The sequence below is a fragment of the Chrysochloris asiatica genome, unplaced genomic scaffold (assembly GCF_000296735.1).
Source record: "Chrysochloris asiatica unplaced genomic scaffold, ChrAsi1.0 scaffold00050, whole genome shotgun sequence".
In the NCBI taxonomy this organism is placed as follows: Eukaryota; Metazoa; Chordata; class Mammalia; order Afrosoricida; family Chrysochloridae; genus Chrysochloris; species Chrysochloris asiatica.
The window spans coordinates 1,653,002-1,674,943 of NW_006408568.1; the positions used below are offsets into that span (position 1 = coordinate 1,653,002).

At 44.6% G+C, this 21,942-nt stretch overlaps 1 protein-coding gene across 1 annotated transcript in view; it reads left to right on the forward strand.

Annotated features, from left to right (window-relative positions):
- Positions 1–21,942, forward strand: part of VWF (von Willebrand factor) — a 219,884-nt gene that overhangs the window by 41,715 nt on the left and 156,227 nt on the right. Inside the window, exons 7-10 of the mRNA XM_006862763.1 lie at positions 10,721–10,937; positions 12,614–12,736; positions 13,572–13,683; positions 20,271–20,317. Coding sequence (XP_006862825.1) covers positions 10,721–10,937; positions 12,614–12,736; positions 13,572–13,683; positions 20,271–20,317 — 499 coding nt within the window. The remainder of the gene's footprint in view (positions 1–10,720; positions 10,938–12,613; positions 12,737–13,571; positions 13,684–20,270; positions 20,318–21,942) is intronic.

Consider the following 21,942-nt stretch of genomic DNA (forward strand, 5'->3'; position numbering starts at 1 on the left):
CCCTGTATAGGGTTTCCAAGGAGCAGCTGGTGAACTTAAACTGCTGACTTTGCAGTTCCAATGACTTTGCAGTCTGACGCATTAACCCACAGCATCATACCAGGACTCCAGTCTTCCTTGTAGGTGTATGGATATTGTCCTATCACAGATAGTGTTATATTTCAAGGCACATCTTGAAATGTTTTTCATAATGAATATGACACCATTCCTCTTCAATTTGTCATTCCTGGCATGGTAAACCATGTGACTGTCAGGTTCAAAATGACCAATATCAGTCAATTTCAACTACTAATACCTAGGATATCTACCTTTATGTGTTCCATTTCATTTTTACCTATTTCCAATGTTCCTAGATTCATACTTCATACATTCCATGTTCTGATTATCAATGGATGTTTACAGCTGTTTCTCCTCATTTTAAGTTGTGTTGCATAAGCTAATGTGAAGTCCAAAAGCTTTACTCCATTGGCATCATCATTGTCAGCTATGCTTTGTGGAGGCAGCTCTTCCCCAATCATATTTTCAGTGCCTTCCAACTTGAAAGGCTCATCTTCTGGCACTGTATTATCCAATTGTTGCTGTTGTTGTTAAATGCCATTGAGTCAGTTCCGACTTATAGTGACCTTGTATAGTGTTTCTGAGGATCGGCTGGTAAGCTTGAATCACCGACCTTTTGGTTCAAACCAACATTGCAGTCCAGCGCATTACCCTGCAGCACCACACCATATTTGCCAATAGTCTGGTGATAGTCATCATGTTTCAGTATTCAATACTTTGGTGCTATTTGACATGTTCTATTGCTATTCATAAGGTTTCCAGTGGCTAAACATTCAGAAGCAGTCTGCTTTTATTTCTTTCTTTCTGGTCTGTCTTAGTCTGGAAGCTCTGCTGAAACCTGTCCACCATGAGTATACCTCCTAGTATTTAAAATACTGGTGGCATAGCTTCTAGCAACACAGCAACACGCAAGCCCCCACAGTACAACAAACTGACAGGTGGAAAGAGTAGTTAGATAACAGTAAATGGTACGGGAGCTCGGAGGACTTAGCTTTTATCACAGTGTCTTTCCTTGCTGCAATGGTTCAGACTAGAACGTCTTCTACCCTCAGAGATTGGACAGACCCCAAACCAAGTACTCTGGTCCTTCAAGTCAGCTGACTCCTGCCCCTGAGCCCTTAGAATTGTTCAGATGTCTCCCAGGAGCATGGAGACAGAGGGGGTGGGTGGGGAGAGTCCTTTAGAAGACTCCTTGGCCAACCCTTCCTGACTCTGCGGACACATGTGACATATCCAATTACCCTGATTCTCAACAGGGCTGTACCTCAACTGTTTCAGAGAGGGTAATGTTCAACTCCATCAAACTATCCATTTGATGGAAATCTATCTCTCATCGTCCTGAGGGCTTTAAGATCTAGGAATGTGGGTGGGAATCCCAGGTCAGCTAGAAATTATAAATAGGATAAGCAACCCTCCCCCACCCATCCTTGAAGGCTGTCCAGTGAGAAACTAGTCCCTGCCATGGACTGAATTCTTGAACCCACTACTTTGGGCCAGTTCAGGTTCCAGGCGCCTCCACGCCTCCTCCAGGGGAAGCCACAGGGCACCCACCCGAGAGCTGTAAAGAGCAGGGCCTGGTGGAACAATCTCATACTTTATATATTAGACTCTCCTTTCTTTGTTCACTCAGTCTTAGGAATGCCTCCCTCCCTTCTCCTTTGTCAGCAGTTTGAGAACAAACACAATAGCTAAGTTTCAGATCTCTTGCTGCTGCTTTCTCGCCTCCCCCTGCTGCCTCTGGGGAGATGTGCGTGTTTTCTCTCCTCCTTCCTTGAACCAGCCTTCATCTCTGGGGAAGAGGCCTGGTCTGCTTTAATGATGTGAAAATGTGATTAAGAGGGGCCATGATTGGGTCTGTATACCCGTCCTGGCAGGGTGAGGTCATTGATTGATGGGGCTGAACTGGAGCTCTCTCACCAGCTCTGGCACCAAAGATAGGCGCTGAAGACAGACAGAAAAGCTGATGCCAGGCATTGGAGCCAGGGAGATGCTGGAAATGTGCAAATTAGCTGATCCCCGTTTTTGTGTCCTTGCCAGATTAACAGAGAGCTGTATCGAAGCCATCTTCTAGCTGTTCGTCTGGTATTGACAGTAGGCAAAAGATAATAGAAGCAACTGATTGCCTTCTTGGTGTAATTTTATTTTGAATAAACCACCTAAGTATTGCTATCTGTGTTCGGAGCAGGTTCTGCTGTAAGTGACAGGAAACCTAAAGTACAATGGCTTCAATAATGTAGAGGTTTATTTCTGACACAGAAATAAATGCAAAGAGGACCAGGACAGGATTGATGGCATCAGGGATGGAGGATCCTTCTGTTCTGTTTCCCTTGACCTTTTCATGGGGCTTCCACTTCAGAGTCCAGCATGGCTTTTAAGCATCAGTCATCACAACCACAGGGGGAGAGGGACTAAGAGGGAAACAAAGTGTCCTTTGGAGGACATTTCCTGGAAGTTGCACATAACACTTCCGCTGGCCAAAGTTTAGTCATACGACTACAGCTAGCTGCAAGGGAGGCCGAGAGATGTAATCTTTATTCTAAATGACTCTGGGCCCAGGTAAAAATGGAGACTTTGAATTCTGAACATCAGCTAATGAAAACTTTATGGATTGCAATGGTCAGCAACCAGTCCTAGGGATGGCACAGGACCAGGCAGTGTTTCATTCCATTGTTCATGGGGCTGCCATGTGTCGGGGACTGACTTGATGGCAGTAAACACCCTCACCAGCATGAGTACGTTTTTCAAGGTTACACACTTTACAAATGATAAGGATGGGACTCTAACCCAACAGGTAAAATCTGTGCTGTATCTATTGTGCTATATTGTGTTCTCATCTAATTGTTAGGAAACAAGATAGGAAGGGTGGGGCACATCAAGGGGGTAGAAAACCATGTAATTTGTGGTTTGGTGACAAGTGGTTGGGCTGTGGAAAGGCATCAGCCCCTGCTCAGTTACCTTTTCATTATTAGTACAGTGGTTCCCAAACTGGTGGTCTCAGGGTTCTTTTATAGTCATACTATTAAGGATCCTAGAGAGATTTTGTTTATGTTCATTATATCTATCAATACTGACCATGTTAGATATTAACACTGAGAAATCAGAAACATGTATTTATTCATGTTTCATCTTGGTGTGGAGCTGTGGGTTAATGTGTTGGACTGCAAAGTCAGTTTGAACTGCAAGGTCGGCAGTTCAAGCTCACCAGGTGCTCCTCGGAAATCCTATACAGGATTGCTATGGGTCAGAACCATCTTGACAGCACTTAATTACATTTATTCATTAAAAAGAAAAACTCATTATATATTAGCATAGATAACACATTTTTAGAATAAAAAAATAATGATTTTTTTTTTCCCAAACAAAAAATTTAGTAAGTAGCACAGTGTTATTTGATAGCTTTACAGCTCTCTTTAATGTCTGGCTTAATAGAAAGCAGCTGGAATCTCATATCTGCTCTGTATTCAACCTGCTAAGATATCACATGCCTGTATCCTCTGGAACTGCCCCTAACCACTAGTGAGAAACTGTCTGTCAGTTCTGACACATAGCAACCCTGTATAGGGTTCCTGAGGGTTTTTAAATCTTTGCAGGAGCAGAAAGCCTCATCATTCTTCCGTGGAGTGGCTGACAGACTTGAACCATGGACCTTGTTGTTTGTGGTCCTGTGCTTATCGTAAGGAGCCACCACACTCCCGGGTAATATCTTGTTGTTGTTGTTAAGTGCTGTCAAGTCGATTCAGACCCATAGCGACCCTGTATAGGGTTTCCAAGGAGCAGCTGGTGAGCTTGAACCACTGACCTTGCAGTTCAAGTGATTTTGAAGTCTGATGCATTAGCCCACAGTGCCACACCAGGACTCCCTTAGTAATACAGTAAAACCTGTGAAAGCCAGAACCTGTGTAAGGCAGAAACCTGCCAGAGAAGGACAATGCAAATGTTTCCCAGTAAAACAAATGATACAAAGACAGCAGCCTGCCAGGGGCAGAAAACTTTTGAGACCTTTAAAAGGCAGTCCCATTGAGTTCTGACTCTCAGAGTTTTCACTGTATTATTAAAATAGTTTTAATCTTGTGGACTCCGAATCTCTAAGGTGCTGTGGGTTAATGTGCTGGACTGCAAAATCTGTTTGAACAGCAAGGTCGGCCATTTAAGCTCACCAGCTGCTCCTGAACTGACTCGATGGCACACAAGAAGAAAAAGACATGCAGTGCATTTGGAGTCCTGGTGTGACACTGTGGGTTAATGTGCTGGACTGCAAAGTCAGTTTGAACGGCAAGGTTGGCAGTTCAAGCTCATCAGCTGCTCCTTGAAGACCCTATACAGCGTTGCTATGGGTTGGAAATGATTCGATAGCACACTACGGGTTCTTGACAACACTTTGAGAACCACTAATGTTATAAATTCTTTACCCTCTACATGCCTCAGTTTCCAAATCTGCTGTATTTATCTAACTTTCTTTGAGGGTATTTATGTTCTTTGGCTCTGCAGGTTAAGTACTGGACTGCAAACCGCAAGGTCAGTGGTTTGAGCCCACCAACCCCTTCGAGGGAGAAAGAGGAGGCTTTCTGCTCCTATACAGATTTACAGTCTTGGAAATCCTGTGCAGTGCTGCTATGAGTCAGAACTGCCTGCATGGTGCTTAACAACAACAGTAGCAGTATTCATGTTGTTTGAAGATGGCTTTTGGTCTTTGAGGGGCCAGTTTATGGTAATAGGGGACTAGGTGTTTTCTGAAAACAGATTCTATGTTGGTAGGCTTGAAGAGAGTGGGCTCCCTGGGTGACCCAAGTAGTTAAACACTAGACTACAACCCAAAAGGTTGCAGGTTGTAATCGATCCAGAGGCACCCCAGAAGAAAAATCAGCTATTTGTGAAAAATCAGCCATTGAAGACCCTATGGAGCACAGTTCTATTCTAACACACACTCCTGAGTTGATTCAATGGTAACTGGTCTGTTTGGTTCTTTAGGGGTGAATGTAGTCAACTGTGGAGGGCTTGGGAGGGATTTGAGTCAGTCTTTCCTTAAAGCAGGGGGTTTGTAGAGGGCCTTGCAGCCTGGGACATCTCTAAGTCTATATCTGATGACCAACTCGGGAATCCAGAAGCTTGTCTCTTGCTGGTGTGTGCACCCCAACACACTGATGCATAACTGCCCAACTCCCATAGGGTAAGGGGGTAAGTCATACATAGATTGGATAAAGTGAGCAAAATCCTAACCACTAAATCCTAAAGTGCTTGGAGACAGAATGAACCGGAACGAATTAGAGAAAGGCAACTATGAGTACTTCCCACAGGGAGTAACAGAGAGGTTAGAAGCTGTGGCAGAGGCAGAAATATACATTTATGCAAGGAGAGTTCAGTTAAGAGAAGCTTAGTCACTAACCTATTGGAGCAATGTCCCAGGTGGTAGCGAGTCTTTTCTGGTATGTCTATGGGTGACGTTCAGCTAGAGTTTCAGGGATCGGCTCTGTGAAAATTATTCTGTTTCTCCTCCTGCCTGGGGTTACGCTGTTGTCATGACCCGACACAGCCCGACTCCTGCCTTACAACCTGCCTTATACATGATCCAGAGCCCCATTCAGGCTTTGCTTTCTTCTTAGGAAGCCTTCCCTGCCGTCTCAACTGTAGGTTTCTTCTAGCTCTGATTGCCACATCAGTGGGAAGACACCCCTAAATTGGGACCAAGTCTTCTGACTGTTATATGAACTTTCCTTATGGGAACACCTGCTTTAGGGAGAGCAAAATTTCCTTAAGAACTAGAGAGTGTGACTGACTCATTTTTGTGTTCTTTACTGTGAGGCCTGATTCAACACTTTTTTTGTTTTATTGCCTGCTTTGCGTGCCCTGGGAATTTGGTTCTGTCTCTGAAAAGCTTTCAATGTTATGGGGGAGACAGCTACAGAAATGGGCAATTCCAGTACAAGAGTAGATGTGCCCAGGGTGCTGTTGTTGTTGTTAAGTGCCATGTAGGGTTTCCAAGAAACAGCTGGTGTGGAGGCCTCTAATCCAGCAGGGTAGGAGAAGGGGACCTGGTCAGAGAAGCCTTCCTGGAAAAGGTGACTCCTTACTGAGGTGTGGAGTGGGAGGAGGAGGGACATACTGGAGGACAGAGGGGCTGGGAATAGGGCTAGACTTTATGAGGATCAAGACCAAGGCTTTGCTTGCTATTGCATTTCTTGTGCCCAGCACATAATGCATATGCAATAAATATTTGCTGAACAAATTGTGAGAAGGGGAATGGGAAGCAGGCTGGAGTCATATCAGGAAGGACTTGATTATTCTGCCTTCCTATAAGGACCTCTGGTAGCGTAGTGGTTACGAATTGGGCTGCTAACCTCAAGGTCAGCAGTTTGAAACTACTAGCTGTTCTGCGGGAGAAGGATGAGGCTTTCTGCTCCTGTAAAGATTTGCAGCCTCGGAAACCCTATGCAGGGTCACTATGTGTCGGAATTGACTCCATGGTACTTAACAACAACTGAGCTTGGACATTGTCCTATAAGCAGGGTGAGGACACAGTTAACTCTCCATTCTAAATTCATTTATACACACTGCTGGGACATAGAAGCACTCAGTAAATGCTTGTTGAGTGACTGCTTTTGGTCACTGTCCCCCTGTTAATGTCTCTACTGTGAGTCTGACGGCACAAGAGGTAGACGCCATATTAGACTTAGCAGAGATGTCTTATCTCAGGACCTGGCCTGGCCTGGCAGGGCTGCCGAACTGGATTGAAGCTGTAACACAGCAAGAGAGGTATGGTGGGAATGCTGGGTGAGGGCAGGCCTGCTACAGGTGCTGGGGGGATGTCTGCAAGTCCTGCTGGCTGCCAGACTCTGGTCAGTCTGGGAGATGGAGCCCAGGCTGGGCTGACCTGAGGAAGACTGGAAGACAAGGTATGATGACAGATTTTCCTTTAGTTTCAGATGAGAGAAGAACCCTTGTCAGATTCCAGGTACACATGGGAGGCCAAGGAAATTGTTCTAAGAGGGAGGTGACTGTTTTTGCAGAAATCCACTTTGATCCTGCGGCAAAGTAATCAGAAAACACCCTTCGTGCTAAGATTTTCTGTAAAACATTTTATACCTCAAGGGACTTCCCAGGAAATGTGCTGGAGTACTGTTCCCATTTTCCTTTGAGTGGGGGAAAAGGCTAACTGGGGCCAGCTGGAGATGAGCCATGCTGACGCTCCCCATCAGTTCTCTGGAAGGGGTGGGGTGCTTGGACTCCTGGGGTTCCTTCATTTCTTGGCCCAATTCTGTGTCCCGTTAGGTAAAATATGTCTGGCTCCTGGTCCCTGTCCCTACAGGATGTACTTTGTGGTGTGGGGACTCCTCCAAGTCCCTGCCCTACTTCCCAAGGTATGGCAGCGATCACTAGAAAACCCCCACAGAGTTACCTTTCTGAGTTTCCTCTAGTTCTAAGTTGTGGATGGGGAAGGAGGCAGGTAAGAGTCTGGGCAACTGGCCCTCTTTCTGAGATATCCTTAGTTGTCCTTTGGCTGTCCAGTGAGCTCACTTCCTGAGTGGCATTTCTGATGGGGCAGTGGGTGTGGCAGAATGGAAAGGAATAGGAATAGCCACAGGCCTCAGTCTCCCTTTCTTAGCTTCAAATTGCCATTGAGAACAGAGGCTCTCAAACGTTTTATAAGGAAGAGAGAGTCCCTTCTGTACTTTGTTCTTAAAGAGTGAGTGTTCCAAACAAAAGTTTAACCAAAACAGTCTTTCTGTTCACCATGGAGAACCCAAGATATAAGAGAAGTGATCCTGTCGTCATGGCAAGCATTCATCTTTGTATAGCCAGGGGAGATGGACACGGGTGTTGTTCTGTCCTGTTGGGGAATCTTAGGATAAGCCTAATGGCAGCAGGAAAGGTGAAAGGGGTCTCTGGTGGCCAGAATAGCAGTGCTGATTAAAATATGGGGTCACCATGTATTGGATCAGAGTCCTTGTGTGGCAGTGTGGGCTAATGCACCGGACTGCAAAGTTGGTTTGAACCACAAAGTCGGTGGTTCAGACTCACCAGTTGCTCCTTGGAAACCCTATACAGGGTCGTTATGGGTCGGAACCAACTCAAAAGCACTTAACAACAACCACAACATGTATTGGATCAAACCTTGTACATTCAATGTTTCCTTCCATCTTCACTAAAATCTTATCAGACAGGGAACTATTATTAACCCAATTTTGCTGAGGAGGAGGGGTTAAGTCCAAGGTTACACAGCTGGCAGGTGGAAGATGATGAAAACTCCATTTCCCCTTGTGCAAAATGCTCATGGTGGCAAGTGGAATGATAAATGAAATCACAGACAGGTTACAAGACAGGTCAGTAATCGTCATCTATAAATTACCTGTTATGTGCCAGCCAACTGCATAAAATAGTATGATTACTATTATTCCCATTTAATGTAAGGATACCCTTGTCCAGAGAAGGGGATTTGCCTCAGTCCCCACCATCAGGAAGTAGCCGAGTTGCTTTTCCTCCTCAGGAAGCCTCTGTGGGTACAGAGATTCTGATCTGACCAGAGGGAAGTCAGAGGGTGGGCCGAAGAGGGAGTGCTGGGGTCAGCAATGGATCCTGAAAGGGACAGTTGCTAATCGTCCTCACCAACAAGCACACTTGCTGCAGTTTTGCAGCTCACCAGGAACCAGCCACATTCAGTCTGGCTGGGCCACAGCCAGGGTCTGCTGTGATCGGGGAGCAGCTGTGGTAGTCTGCCCTTGGTGCCCAGCTTAGTGAAGCCGTGGGAAGGCCAGGGCTGGTACTGCTGGGATGGTTCCTGTGAGTGATGAGTAGCACCATGTCAGAATCTAGTCATCTGCTTTCAATGGTGCTGCAAAATGCAAGCTTGTGGAGCTGGTTCTCAATTTATGTGGACTTGTCCAAGTGGAGCAGATTGGATTTCCCGTTTCTTAAAACTGAAAGGTTCTTTACCTATTTTATTCCCCCTTTAGGAACAGCGATTTGCTCTGGTGATCCTTTAGGATTTAGCTCCTCCATTTAGATACTTTTGTACTTCTTTTTTTTAGAGGCAAGTTAGGACTTTTCAGTAACTGCTGACTTCCAGGAAAGCATGCATATGTAAGAAATTATATAAATCATCCCCCTCCCATTGTTTCTATCAATAATACAAGGGGCATCAAAAAGTTTGTGGAAAAATTGCATGATGTTTTCATTCACAAACTTTTTGAAGTCCCCTTGTACTGTATTGTGTCAAATCTAAGATCTTGTTGATTCTAAGATATATTATTCTCTGTACCACTAAGAAAGAAAAAAACTGCCAATCAAATTATGATGCTATCAGGAAACTTCGGGGTCAGAATGTGTATGTTAATGGGGGAGGAAAAACTTGGAAAAGGGAGGTGAGAATTGTATGTGTAAAAACTGTCAAACTGGTATGTGTTCTGCTGTTTATATTCTCAACAAATAAGTAAAAATTAAGATACTCTCAGTGTAAGATGCACCTCAACTTCATAGATATTAAATTGTGAAAATAAAAAGGTACTGAGGATCATTAACACAGAGTACATACAGGTGATTATTAATAAAACATATAGGAGTATTTTTATGAAAGAATTAGCAGGAGTAACAAATGACTAAAGTTCTGATCCTGCCGTTTGTTCTTAGGTTGAGGAAATCAACGCAGTGATAAACCTACCAATGGCCATTGCCTTGCAGAGTATCTCAGGGACATTTTGTGTAATCTTAGCATGTTTTTGCTAAAGAGAACTGGATAAACATAGGAATCACGTGAGGAATGTCTGAAAAAACATATCACTAAATGAACCTACATCTCCAACTTACTGCATTAAGGCCAGAGAATCTTGTCCCACTCTCTCATTTATAGGAACGATCCAGGTCTTCTAGGAAGGGGAGGGTGGTGGTTATGTGCCGTGGAGTCGGTTCCGACTCATAGCAACCCTGTACAGGGTTTCTGAGGCTGTAAATCTTTACGTGAGCAGAAAGCTTCATCATTCTCCCACGGAACAGCTGGTAGGTTTGAACTGTTGACCTTGAGGTTAGCAGCCAGACTCGTAACCACTACGCTACCAGAGCTCCTTGAAGAAAGGGAGGGGACTATTATATTACAAAACCCGTGGTGAAACGCATCACTGGAGTCTGAAGTCAGGTCTGGTGGCCAGTCCCAAGTTCAGTGCTCCTTCAGCTGTATTGTCTCTCTCCTTCCCCTCCCTAGATCAGTGCCTGCTATAGCGGTTCAGGGACCTGAGACTCTGCATTTCCAGGGCGCAGTCCAGGATGTAACCTTAGTCTACATCTACTTCACATAGCATCATTTCACTGATGGGTTGATTGACAATGTTCATAAGAATTTATTGGGTACCAGGTGTTCCTGTGCGGCAATGTAGGATAAGCATTGGATCCCACGGTTCAAACCCACCAGCCGCTTTTCAGGAACCCTATACTGGGTCACACTATGAGTCGAAACTGACTGTACGGCACTGGCACTGGCACTTAACAACAACTGGGTACCAGGGGCAGTGGTGAATTTAAAAAAGGCAGTCTGTGTCCTGAGGGAGCATCCTTGGTTATCCTGGCACAGTTAAGTCATCACCCGCTGCCACAAGTTCACGGAGATGCTAACAGGACACTCAGAAGCTCCGTGACCCCATGGCACCACCTTCGCTGAGGATACAATTTTGTTCCACAGGGCCTGTGGGAGCAGTGTCAGCTTCTGAAGAAGGCCTCTGCGTTCACCCGCTGCCACCCGTCTGTGGATCCCGAGCCTTTCGTGGCCCTGTGCGAGAACAGCCTATGCACGTGCACGCAAGGCAGCGATTGCCCCTGCTCTGCACTCCTGGAGTACGCCCGAGCCTGCGCGCACCAGGGCGTCGTGCTGTACGGCTGGACTGAGCACAGCACCTGCCGTAAGTCAGCTCCCCACCGACTGTCGCTAGTTCGTGGGCCTGCTCCCTGGCTGGGGAGAACGAAGTTGCTGGGACAAGTTAAGTCATCCCCCACTTGTGGCAGTGGGGGATGACTTAACTGTGCCAGGAGTGTGGTCCCTAGTGTGGTGAGACTTCAGAGGCGGAAGGCTTGCATCGAGATTGTTTTACTTCTGCCACACCCCCAAGTTCCTAACCCCAGTTCCTCAAAGGCTCCGGTCTAGGTGGAGTCTCTTGGCCTTGAGAGGCCTTTTCAATGCTGGTTCTTCTGCCTCTCTTCTCTCATCATGCCTCCATATTCCCCGTGAATTGCCTCAGGAGCGTCATTCCCTGACTTGCAAAATGGTCTCTGCTTCTAAGCAACATCACAGCAGTTGCAATTTCAGTTGCTATCTTCACCGTCAGCCTTCTGAATTCACAAGGCGTTGGGCGTTGACCCTATCCACGTGAAGATCGTACAGAGACAGGAAGGCTTTTATTACGTTCTTCTCTTATACTAAATCAGCCATCTCACCTCCAGGCTGAACACATTCTTTCCACTTCACCTCATGGCTCCCGTCTTTTTGATCTTCTAATCTCCGGGGTCCCTAATCATTGTCACCATCCTCAAATTAATTGTGATTAAGTAGGGCCTTCTCGGGTCATCTTGAGAGTAACCCCCTCTCACCCAAGACCTTTCACTGATCTAAAGCTGTGCAGGTGGACAACCAGTTTGGAATAATTACACAGATAATACAGACTGATAGAGACAGTGAAGGAGGCAAAATATTTACACTGCACACATGATTTTCAGTTTACAGCAAACAGTATATAAATGAAAGCTTTCCATCTTGGCTGTGTGGATGTGAGAAAGGTGAATATTAGTTGGTTCCTCCTTTGTAAGGAAAAACTTGGATTGGCCATTGTTTTTTTTTTTTTTTGTCTTTGAAGGTTGGGTGGAGGAGATACTTGATGACTCTTGGAGGAGAAGGTGCTTGGGGCAATTTGTGTCATGAAGCTCAGAAAAGAGCTTTGATATGGCCTGATGTTTCAATCTGCCAAAGCATTAGTTGGCCATGAGGTAGAGAGAATGGAGAAGACTCAGTCTTTGGCCCAGAGTAGAGGGTTCAGTGGGTGAGAATAACTAGACACTTAGGTGACAGGACTTTGGATGTAGTCTTGCAGCAAAGGAGAAATAAACACAGAATGAATATCACTCATGCAGAGATAGTAGGCATGCTAGGTAGGGTATTAGATTAGGATTGATTTCATGGAGAATAGGAAGGAAATTTCAGAGGGGGGATGTGATGGAGGGCACCATTGCTTGGTGCCATACAATCTTTTATTATTTTCAGCATAAGGTAGTTTGTTCTTAACTTACGTTTTAGTTAAAAGGGGCAAAGCAATGTCACATTGTTCATGGGAGATAGATGACCAAACAAGCAGGGGATGGGCCTAGATGACCTTGATGAGTCCTAGCCAGGACCTTATAAAAGGGAAGGCAGTCCTTCAGATTAGGGTTGGCTGGGCAGTGGGGAGGCCTTCAAGGGGTTAGGTTACCATTGGGGTGGAGATGGCCCTTATCTATAGCAGCCAAAGTGGACAAGGAGACTTCAAATATGGCATGGCTTATAGGATGCTGCACTGGAAATGAAAATTACTTTGGTTTTCTGCTTTAGGACTGGCGTGCCCAGCTGGCATGGAGTATAAGGAGTGTGTGTCCCCTTGTACCAGAACCTGCCACAGCTTGCACATCAATGAAGTGTGTCAGGAGCAATGCGTGGATGGCTGCAGCTGTCCTGGTAATAAACTTACTTTATTGACAAACTCAAGACCTTGCCAGTGCCCTTGGCTTTGAGAGGCGAGATGAAGGCCATTTGTGTTTGTTCCCCACTACTGAAATCAGAGGGCTTCTATTTATTTTTTTAAAAGTCTTTGTACATAGTGATCGGGATTGAGCTGGTATTTGTTTTTAATTTATGCTTTCCTGTTGTACTGTATCCATGAAAGCACTTCTGTCTAGGGAACTAGAAGGATGGTCTGGGCTGCAACAGTGACTTTGTTTGGGCAGCACGTGGCCCAATCTGAGCTACAGTTTTGTTTTTCTAGTTAGGTGGCAAGGAACCAATCTGGGAGAGATATTTAAAAATGTTTCTCGGGTTTGCCATGTGAACTCAGCTGAAAAAGAGCTTTGCACTAGAAAGTCTTTCTCAAGAGAGACTTTGTGAACTTTGGTGAAAAACCCTGTTTAATTATTGAGAGTGAGTTCTATGTGTTTGGTCCCATGACTTGTGAACAAAACTCTTTCCCCTATTTCTTCAAGTGTAGAATGGAGAATCTTAACCCCTCCACCTCCACCCTTTTCCCATTCTGCACCAATGTTAAAGTTCTCTGAGTGTTGTAGAAGAAACCCCAAGTTTAGACTCATGACTTCCCTATTGGATGACCTCAAACAAAACTTTTCCAAATTTTGTTATTTGCAGAATAGGCATGAATCATTCTTCTTCCTCATAAGGTGAGCTTCCTGGAAGAAGCCCTAAACTGACTGTCCATAAGGACTGTATATTTGTGAGCTGTGTAATGATGATAATGTTAAGACCTTTGCTTTGGTGTTAATACCTTTGTCTTTGAACCCAGAGGGTCAGTTCCTTGATGAAGGACACTGTGTGGAGCGTGCAGAATGTTCCTGTGTGCATTCGGGGAAGCGGTATCCTCCAGGTTCCACCCTCTCACAAGACTGCAACACCTGGTAATTGTGACACAGTGTGGCCTGGGAGAGCTGACCAGAGGCTTTGGGAGGGGATACTGGGGTGGCTGCAGGTGGGACTTTACTCATGTAAAGTCTTACTCACACCTAATATGATACAACTAGCATGCATACAACTGAAAACACACTAACCCCATTTATATCTTATATTTTATAGGTGATTGAGATTTGGGGTTGGTAAAGCACAACAATGAAAAAGCAAGGATTTTATTATGCCTAGAGGAGGGGGCAGTCAAGAAGGGAAGGATCATTTATTGGCATACCATTGCTCTAACTCCCCCTGACCTAAACTATGATTGTCTCTCTCTGAAGAGGGACTATGCAATAGATAATAGGTGTTAGTGGTACAGTAGTTAAGAGGTTGACTGCTAACCAAAAGGTTGGTGGTTTTGATCCACCCAGTGGCTCCAAAGGAAAAAGACTGAACAATCTATTTCTGTAGAGACTGCAGTTAGGAAAACCTTGGAGGGGCATTTCTGCTTTGTAATATGGGGTGGCTATGAGTTGGCATTTACTATGTGATACCGAACAACAACAATAGGGAGTTCCTAGAGATTTAGTGGTTGAATTCCCATCTTCAATTTGTATCTTAGGGTGCATTTTCTAGAGAAGCAAAACCACTGAAGCTTATATATGCATATATAAAGAGAGGTTTATATCCTGGAAATGGCTCACCCGCTTGTACAAGTTGGTAAGTCCTAAGTCTGTGGGTCAGATGTCAGACTGGAGGACATACCTTCAAGGCTGATGAACCAAGAGCAGCAGTCAAACAGCAGGCAGGCAGATAGGTCCAGCAGGTAAGAAGGTAGTCTGCTGATGACTCCTAGGATTGGTAGGTAATAGAGCAGGCCACTGGCTCAAGTTCAAAGAAGTGGAGATCAGAGGACAAACCAGATACAAGATCCACACTCAACAGAGAGCAAACTAGCCTTGCCTGAGTGTCTAATCTATTGGAAACAGGCCACAGTCCTAAGGAAGCTTCCTTTCAATTGATTGGTTGCTCATAGCAGACCTCATCATAGAGCTGATTACATCATATTAGATCTTGTCCTGGGGGATAACTACATCTCAACTGCCAAATCACTGAGAATCTAGGCCCAGTCAAATAGACACAAAACCCAATCATAGTCTACCTATTGTCAACTTGACATCTGTATATCTCTCCTTAAGCTACACATGATCTCTAGATAAAGATAGTTATAAAGTCATGTTGTTGTTGTTAAGTGCCATCGAGTCAGTTCCAACTCATAGCAACCCTGGATAGGTTTCCTAGGAGCAGCTGGTGAGTATGAACCACTGACCTAGTGGTTAGCAGCTCAGCGCTTATCCTACCGGGCCACACTAAGACTCCTGTAAAGTCTTTCTTGTACCTAGTATGATACAACTAACATACATACAACAGAAAGCACATGAGCCCCATTTACAGCTTTTATTTTATAAGTGATACAAAATATTTAATGTATACATACAAGGGAAAAATACTCGTAACAATTACAGTCCTCATTTATGCAACTAGTCATGTGGCCAGCTACTACCTTCTTCCACCTCCCATTCCGAACTCCTTTGTGCTCAGCAAACACCTCAGCTGGTTATAGGTCTTTTCCTGGTGGGATAACCAAAACCTTCATTCCTGAAGGGTCTGAACCATTAGTAGTCATGTCAGAACTGGTTGCTGTAGTTTACCATTGGTTTTAATCATAGGGCATGATGTTAAGGCATCTCCTGGATTCCACACGTATTCTTCTTTATATCAATTATGCAATGTCTGTCACTCTTATTTGTCCTTGGTAATCAGGATCATTCACACCACTCAATACAGTATCTCCCTTCTTTGCCTGTTGATCCAGAGGCATGAGGAGCCCAAAGTTTCCAGGGAGCATTCTTAACTTACAGTTCAACGGAATCAGTGTTGTGTCTTCAGGTGGGAGAATTCCTCTCTTTGGAGTGGAAACGTCCAAACCTGAAGAGCATAGGATTGCAGGGACAAGAAGCAAAACTTTTGCTAGTGGGTCACTAGGAGTAATAGTGAGTAGTGCCACTTCCATTTGCCCCTCTTGGTTCCTAGACCTGTAAATCCTGTCTACTAGAGAAACAGGATCATATATTGAATGCTGATTTAGAATACATATATCCTCCTGGAGAACATTGTCCCAACCTGCGAGGTATTGCCACCTAATTGGCACCATAATTGTGTCTTTAGAAGACCATTCCATTGTTCAATCAAGTTAGCTACTTCAGGATGATGAGGAACATGGTAAGACCAGTGAGTTACATGAGCAAGGACCCGTTGCTGAATTTCATTTGCTATGAAGTAAGTCCCTTAATCTAAAGCAGTGCTATTTGGGATATCATAATAGTGGATAAGGGATTATGTAAGTCCATAACTGATAGTTTGGGCAGAAGCATTGCATACAGGGAAGACCAATCTCAATATCTAGAGTAAGTGTCTATTCCAGTAAGAACAAAACACTGGCCTTTCCATGATGGAAGTGATCCAGTGCAATCAGCCTGCCACCAGGTTGCTGGCTGGTCTCCCAAAGAATGGTTCCATACTGTAGACTTAGTGTTGATTTGTTCTGCTGGAAGGTTGGGCACTCAGCAGTGTCTGTCCTTGGTGAGTGGACATCCATGCTGCTGAGCCCATGCATAAACTCTGTTCCTTTGTGCATGAGCCCATTGGGCAATGATAGGAGTGAGAGGGGTAAGAGAATGATTGATTTCCACAGAATGTATCATTCTGTCCTCTTCATTGTTAAAATCTTCTTCTGCAGAGGTAACCCACCCACATAAGGCACAAAGATCTTTACTTTTTTTGTCCCTCCAGAGAGGTCTGTCCACATGCCTCTACCTCTTCCCCATGCCCCCTTGTCACCACTGTTTTAATCATGGTCCTTCCAAGCCCCTGGCCATTTGCCATTCACCTCTCAGCCAATGAGTCAGTATACAGTTGCACATAAAGCCATTTCTCCTTCCAAGCAAAATGAACTACCAGGCACACTGCCCATTGGGAGGATTTCCCTTTACCACTGACTGTCCTTCAGGGAAGTCCCAGACAGGGGCTGTAGTGCTACTGCCATCCTCTTTCAAGTGGTGTTTCCATGTCATACAGAACCATCTATAAACCAACCACACATTGTCTCTTCCTCACACAACTGATCCTAAGGATCTCCCATGAGGCCATGGTGCAGCCTGGGGGAAGGAAAGTAATGTGACAGGAGTGGAGACCGTGGACATTTGGACCACTTTTTTATGCAGCTTACTTGTGCATATCTTAAATATGGTATATTTCCATTCAATGATGACATCCTGCTGTGCACATCTAACTTTATAACTCTGTGGATCTGACGACACCCAGTTCATATTAAGTGTCTCTGGTCACATTGTGAGTTGGTGGTTCATGGTTAGGTATTCCATCTCTCCTAAGGACCACTAACAAGCCAAAAGGTGCTTCTCAAAAGGAGAGTAGCTATCTGTAAAGGATGATAGCTTTGCTCCAATATCCTAAGGGTCTTACTCTGATCAACCAATAGGGGCTTGCCAAAGACTCCAAATTGCAACTTTATCTGCCACTGACACTTTAAGCACCATTAGATCTGCTGGTCATATGATCCAAGTTGCAGAGTGGCTTGCATGGCAGGCTGAACCTGTTGTAGAGCCTTCTCTTGGTCTGAGCCCCACTCAAAATTAGCAACTTTTCAAGTCACTTTGATAAAGAGGCCAGAGTAGCACACCTAAATGAGGAATATGTTACTTCCCAAATCTAAAGAGGCCTACCAAACATTATGCCTCTCTTTTAGTTGTGGGAGGGGCCAAATACAATAATTATCATTCACTTTAGTAGGACTGTCTCTACATGTACCACACCACTGAACCCTTAGAAATTTCATTGAGGTGGAAGATGCCTGAATTTTATCAGGTTAATTTCCCATCTCATAACATGCAGATGGGAGTCCTGGTGGGGTACTGTGGGCTAATGTGCTGGACTGCGAAATCAGTTTGAACTGCAAGGTTGGGGGTTCAAGCTCACCAGCCGCTCCTTGGAAACCCTATACAGGGTTGCTATGGGTTGTAATGGACTCAACAGCACTTAACAACAACAACATGTAGATATTTAAACAAGTCTAGAGTCATTGATACTTCTTCCTTACTAGGTCCAATCAGCATAATACATCAAAGTAGTGGACCAGTGTGATTGTCTTCTTTCAGAGAAAGGTGATCAAGGGCTTTGTGGACTAAATGATGACAGGGCTTTCTGTAGAACAGTGAAGCTATATTGTTGACCTTGCTGATTGAAGGCAAATTACTGGTGATCCTTTAAAAATGGAATTGAGAACAAGGAACTGGCCCAAATCAATAACTGCATACCAGGTACCAGGAGATGTATTAATTTGCTCAAGCAAGGAAACAACATCTGGAACTGGAGCTGCAGTTGGAGTCACCTCCTAGTTAACGATAATCCACTGTCCTTCTCCAAGATCCATCTGTTTTTTGCACAAGCCAGATGGTGGTGGTAGTGGTGTGCCATGGAGTCAGTTCTGATTCATAGCGACCCTGTACAGGGTTTGCAAGGCTGTAAATCTTTATAGGAGCAGAATGCCTCATCTTTCTCCGGTGGAACAGCTGGTAGTTTCGAACTGCTGACCTTGAGGTTAGCAGCCCAATTCGTAACCACTATGCTACCAGATAGACGAGTTAAATCGGGATGGGTGGGAGTCACCAGCCCTGATCCCTCAAGTTCTTGATTGCGGCACTGATCTCTGCAATCCCTCCAGGAATGCGGTATTGCTTTGGGCTTACTATTTTCATAGATAGAGGCTGTTCTAATAGTTTCCACTTAGCTTTTCTTACCATAATAGTACTTATTCCACATTTTAGAGATCCAGTAAGGGGATTCTGCCAGTTGCTGAGTATGTCTTTTCTAACTATGCATTCTGGAACTGGAGAAGTCACCACAGGATGAGTGCTAGGACCCAGAAGCTTAACACTGCAGGGATCCCAGGTCCAAAGGACGCACTCTGCTCCTGGCTCTTCTTTTTTGGTGATAGTGGGTCCCTCTCTCTGTGCTCACTTCTCTCTCTTCTTACATCTTAAAAGAGATAGACTCAAGATACAGCCTAATCCTGCAGATTGCATCTAGCCTCATTAACGTCATAGAAGTGAGGATGTACAACACACAGGATAATTGCATCAGATCAGAGCTGATCACATCAGATCGTATCACCGGGATGATTGCATCATATTAGATCTCATCACGGAAGTGATGTGGCACTGTTGGATAAGCACTGGACAGCTTACTGCAAGGTTGGCAGTTCAAAATCACCAGCTGCTCCTTGGAATTCCCATGCAGGGTTGCTATGAGTCAGAATTGGCTCAACAGCACTTATCAACAACAATGTTGTTGTTGCTAAGTGCCGTCGAGTCGGTTCCGACCCATAGCATGAGAATCCTGGCCCAGGCAAGTTGACACAGAAATTAAACTATCACAATTTGGGAAACCTGGGTTTAATTCCCAGCCAATTCTTCTCAAGCACAGGCAGTAAGCATCTGTCACTGGACATATGTGTGTTGCTATGATGCAGGCTTCAGCAGAACTTCCAGAGTAAGACCCACTAAGAAGAAAGTACTGGTGATCTACTTCCAAAACTCTGCCATTGGTCTGATTCCGACTGTTGCATATGGGATTGCCATAAGTTAGGTGTCCACTTGTTGGCAGCTAACATCAGGGAATCCCTTAGTGGTGCAAATGGTTAATGTACTCAGCTGCTAACTGAGCAGTGGGAGTTCAAGTTCACCCAGAGGTTTCTTGGAAGACAATCTTGGTAATCTGTTTCCAAAATCATCAGCCACTGAAAACTCTATGTAGCACATTTCTACTCTGGTACACAGGGGTTGCCCGCTGTGAGTCAGAATCAACCTGATGGCAACTGTTTTGTGTTTTTTTTTCTTTTGTTTTTCTGTTTTTAGGAAGTGGCAGTACCCAGTAGGAATACATGCAGACTGACTAAGAGCCTGTGCTCCTGTCATGCTTAGCTCAAGTCACCTTCTCAAGAAGTCCCTTTAGATATTTGCTCTGGGTAGCATTGTCTGCCCTCTGTGCACTCTGGGAAGTAACTTCTTGTTTCATCTCCAGCCCTCTTCCCTTTCCTGTCTTTCCCTGCTGGGCAGGCTTCAGCACTTACTCCGCCTTCTGTAGCTCTTTGTTGGCTGCCCAACATGGTTCTAAGCATTTCTCCTTTGAACTTCTCCCTCCCTGTTCTCTTCTATTGGCTAAGTGTGGGGATAGAAGTTTGACTTTTTAGTGCCTGGGCAGATTTTACAGAGAACTTTGTGGTGCCAGTAGTTTGCACTTGAGTGTGAAACTGAAGGTTGGCATTTTAAACTCACCCACTATAGTACAGTGGAAGAAAGGCCTGGCAACCTGCCCCCATAAAGAGGACAGCCAAGACAATCATACAGGGCAGTTCTACTCTGTAACACATGGGGTCACCATGAGTCAGAATTGACTTGCAGGCAATTCTGGAGCAAGAAATATTAGAACCACCAATGATATGTGCTTCTCTCCCCAACAGCATTTGTCGAAATAGCCTGTGGATCTGCAGCAATGAAGAATGCCCAGGTAGGTGCCTTTCTGCTTAGTCCACCCCTTCTCTGAATGGAGAGGTGTGTCTTCCCTCATTAGACAAGGAAGTCACACATCAAGGCAGAAGGAAGAAGGCCCATTGCACAGTTTGGGTTCAATCACCTGACCACAGCTCTGATTTCAGACACCAGCTGTGCTAACTCACTCATGACCAGAGGAGGGGAACCCAACAGTAGAGGAAAGAGGAGAATGCACCTGGGCTCAGGTTTTCTCCTTTTCTCCTCACCTGTTTGTTCAAAGGATTAAAGCTGAATGAGCTGCAAGTCCTATAAGGTTATGGTTCACTAAGCAAAGGAGCCTCAAATTCTTTGGAAAATTAAAGGGAAGAAGGGTATGGTAAGTGCTTAGTTCTGAAATGAGTTTTAATGGAATTTTCTGGAATGCCTGATATGAAAACCTTGGCATGTTCCAAGAGCTATGAAAACCAAGTCACTAAATGATTTTCTCAACCCTGTTCTTGCTCTGGGATATTTGTTTAGGAAAAGTTGTCTTACAATCTCTGTCCTTCACTTTCCCCTCTATTTGGTGCCAGTTCTTTTCTATTTACTGCAAACTTTGCTTATTCTAAGTCCCCTTCTGCCTCATTCCCCAATGACCCTACTTCTCCTGATGTTTTATCTCCTTCATGGTAACTGACATGGTATTTACTATATGCTGGACTTTGTTCTAAACATTTTATGTGTATTATCTCATCAAAACAATCTATGAGGCAGTTTTATAAAACAAAACAAAAAAAAAGCCCGAGAGGTCAAATAACTTCCCCAAAGTCACAGAGCTGCTAAGAGGCTGAGCCAGGACTCAAACTCACAACTGCCAGATTCCTACCTTTGCTCTTCTTTTCCCTCTCTTTCCTAGTCCTTAATCCATTCCTTTTCAGGAGGATCTGTGCCATCTCTTCATGAGCTGAGGAGATGCCTCATTTAGTTAAAGAGTAGCTCAGCCTCAGCTTACATGCTGGATAGTAGTTTGTGGGTCCTGCGCTTACAGATACAATATAGAACCGGAGGACAAACACCTAGATGAAGGCTTCCCTCACTTGGCCTGAGGAGGCCACACTGGCTTTGTTAGGGGTGAAGATTGGCTTTCTGGGATTGGATTTGGGGCCTGCAGATTAAAGAGTTGGTAAGGTTACTTAGGACCTTACCCTGTGCCCCCTATACTAGGAAAAAATTTAGAACTAGTTGGGAAGTGGGCAATAGGGCTAAGTCAGGTAGTGTATCCCAGGGGTTGGTCAACCAGCCAGTTTACCATCTGTGCAATTCTTGAAGAAAATATGAAGGACAAAAGATTGCCCTTGTAAGTGATATTCATGCTCCAATTCAATTTAATCACACTCTATTAAAGACCCAAATAACCCTCTAAAAGTCTTAAGAGGTTGCTGCAATCAACCTCTAAAAGAACTTTTAATATTGACATGTTATATATTCATTATGTGAGGTGGGCCACAGTTGATGGAATTAGGAACTTGGTTCATTGTATTTTTTTTTTTTTTATGTTTTATTGTGAATTATATGGTAGTTTACATGAGAGAACTTTAATTTTACATTCATGCCATCGTATATCATCTCATTGCCATGGTTCCAATCCCCTCCATGCATCAT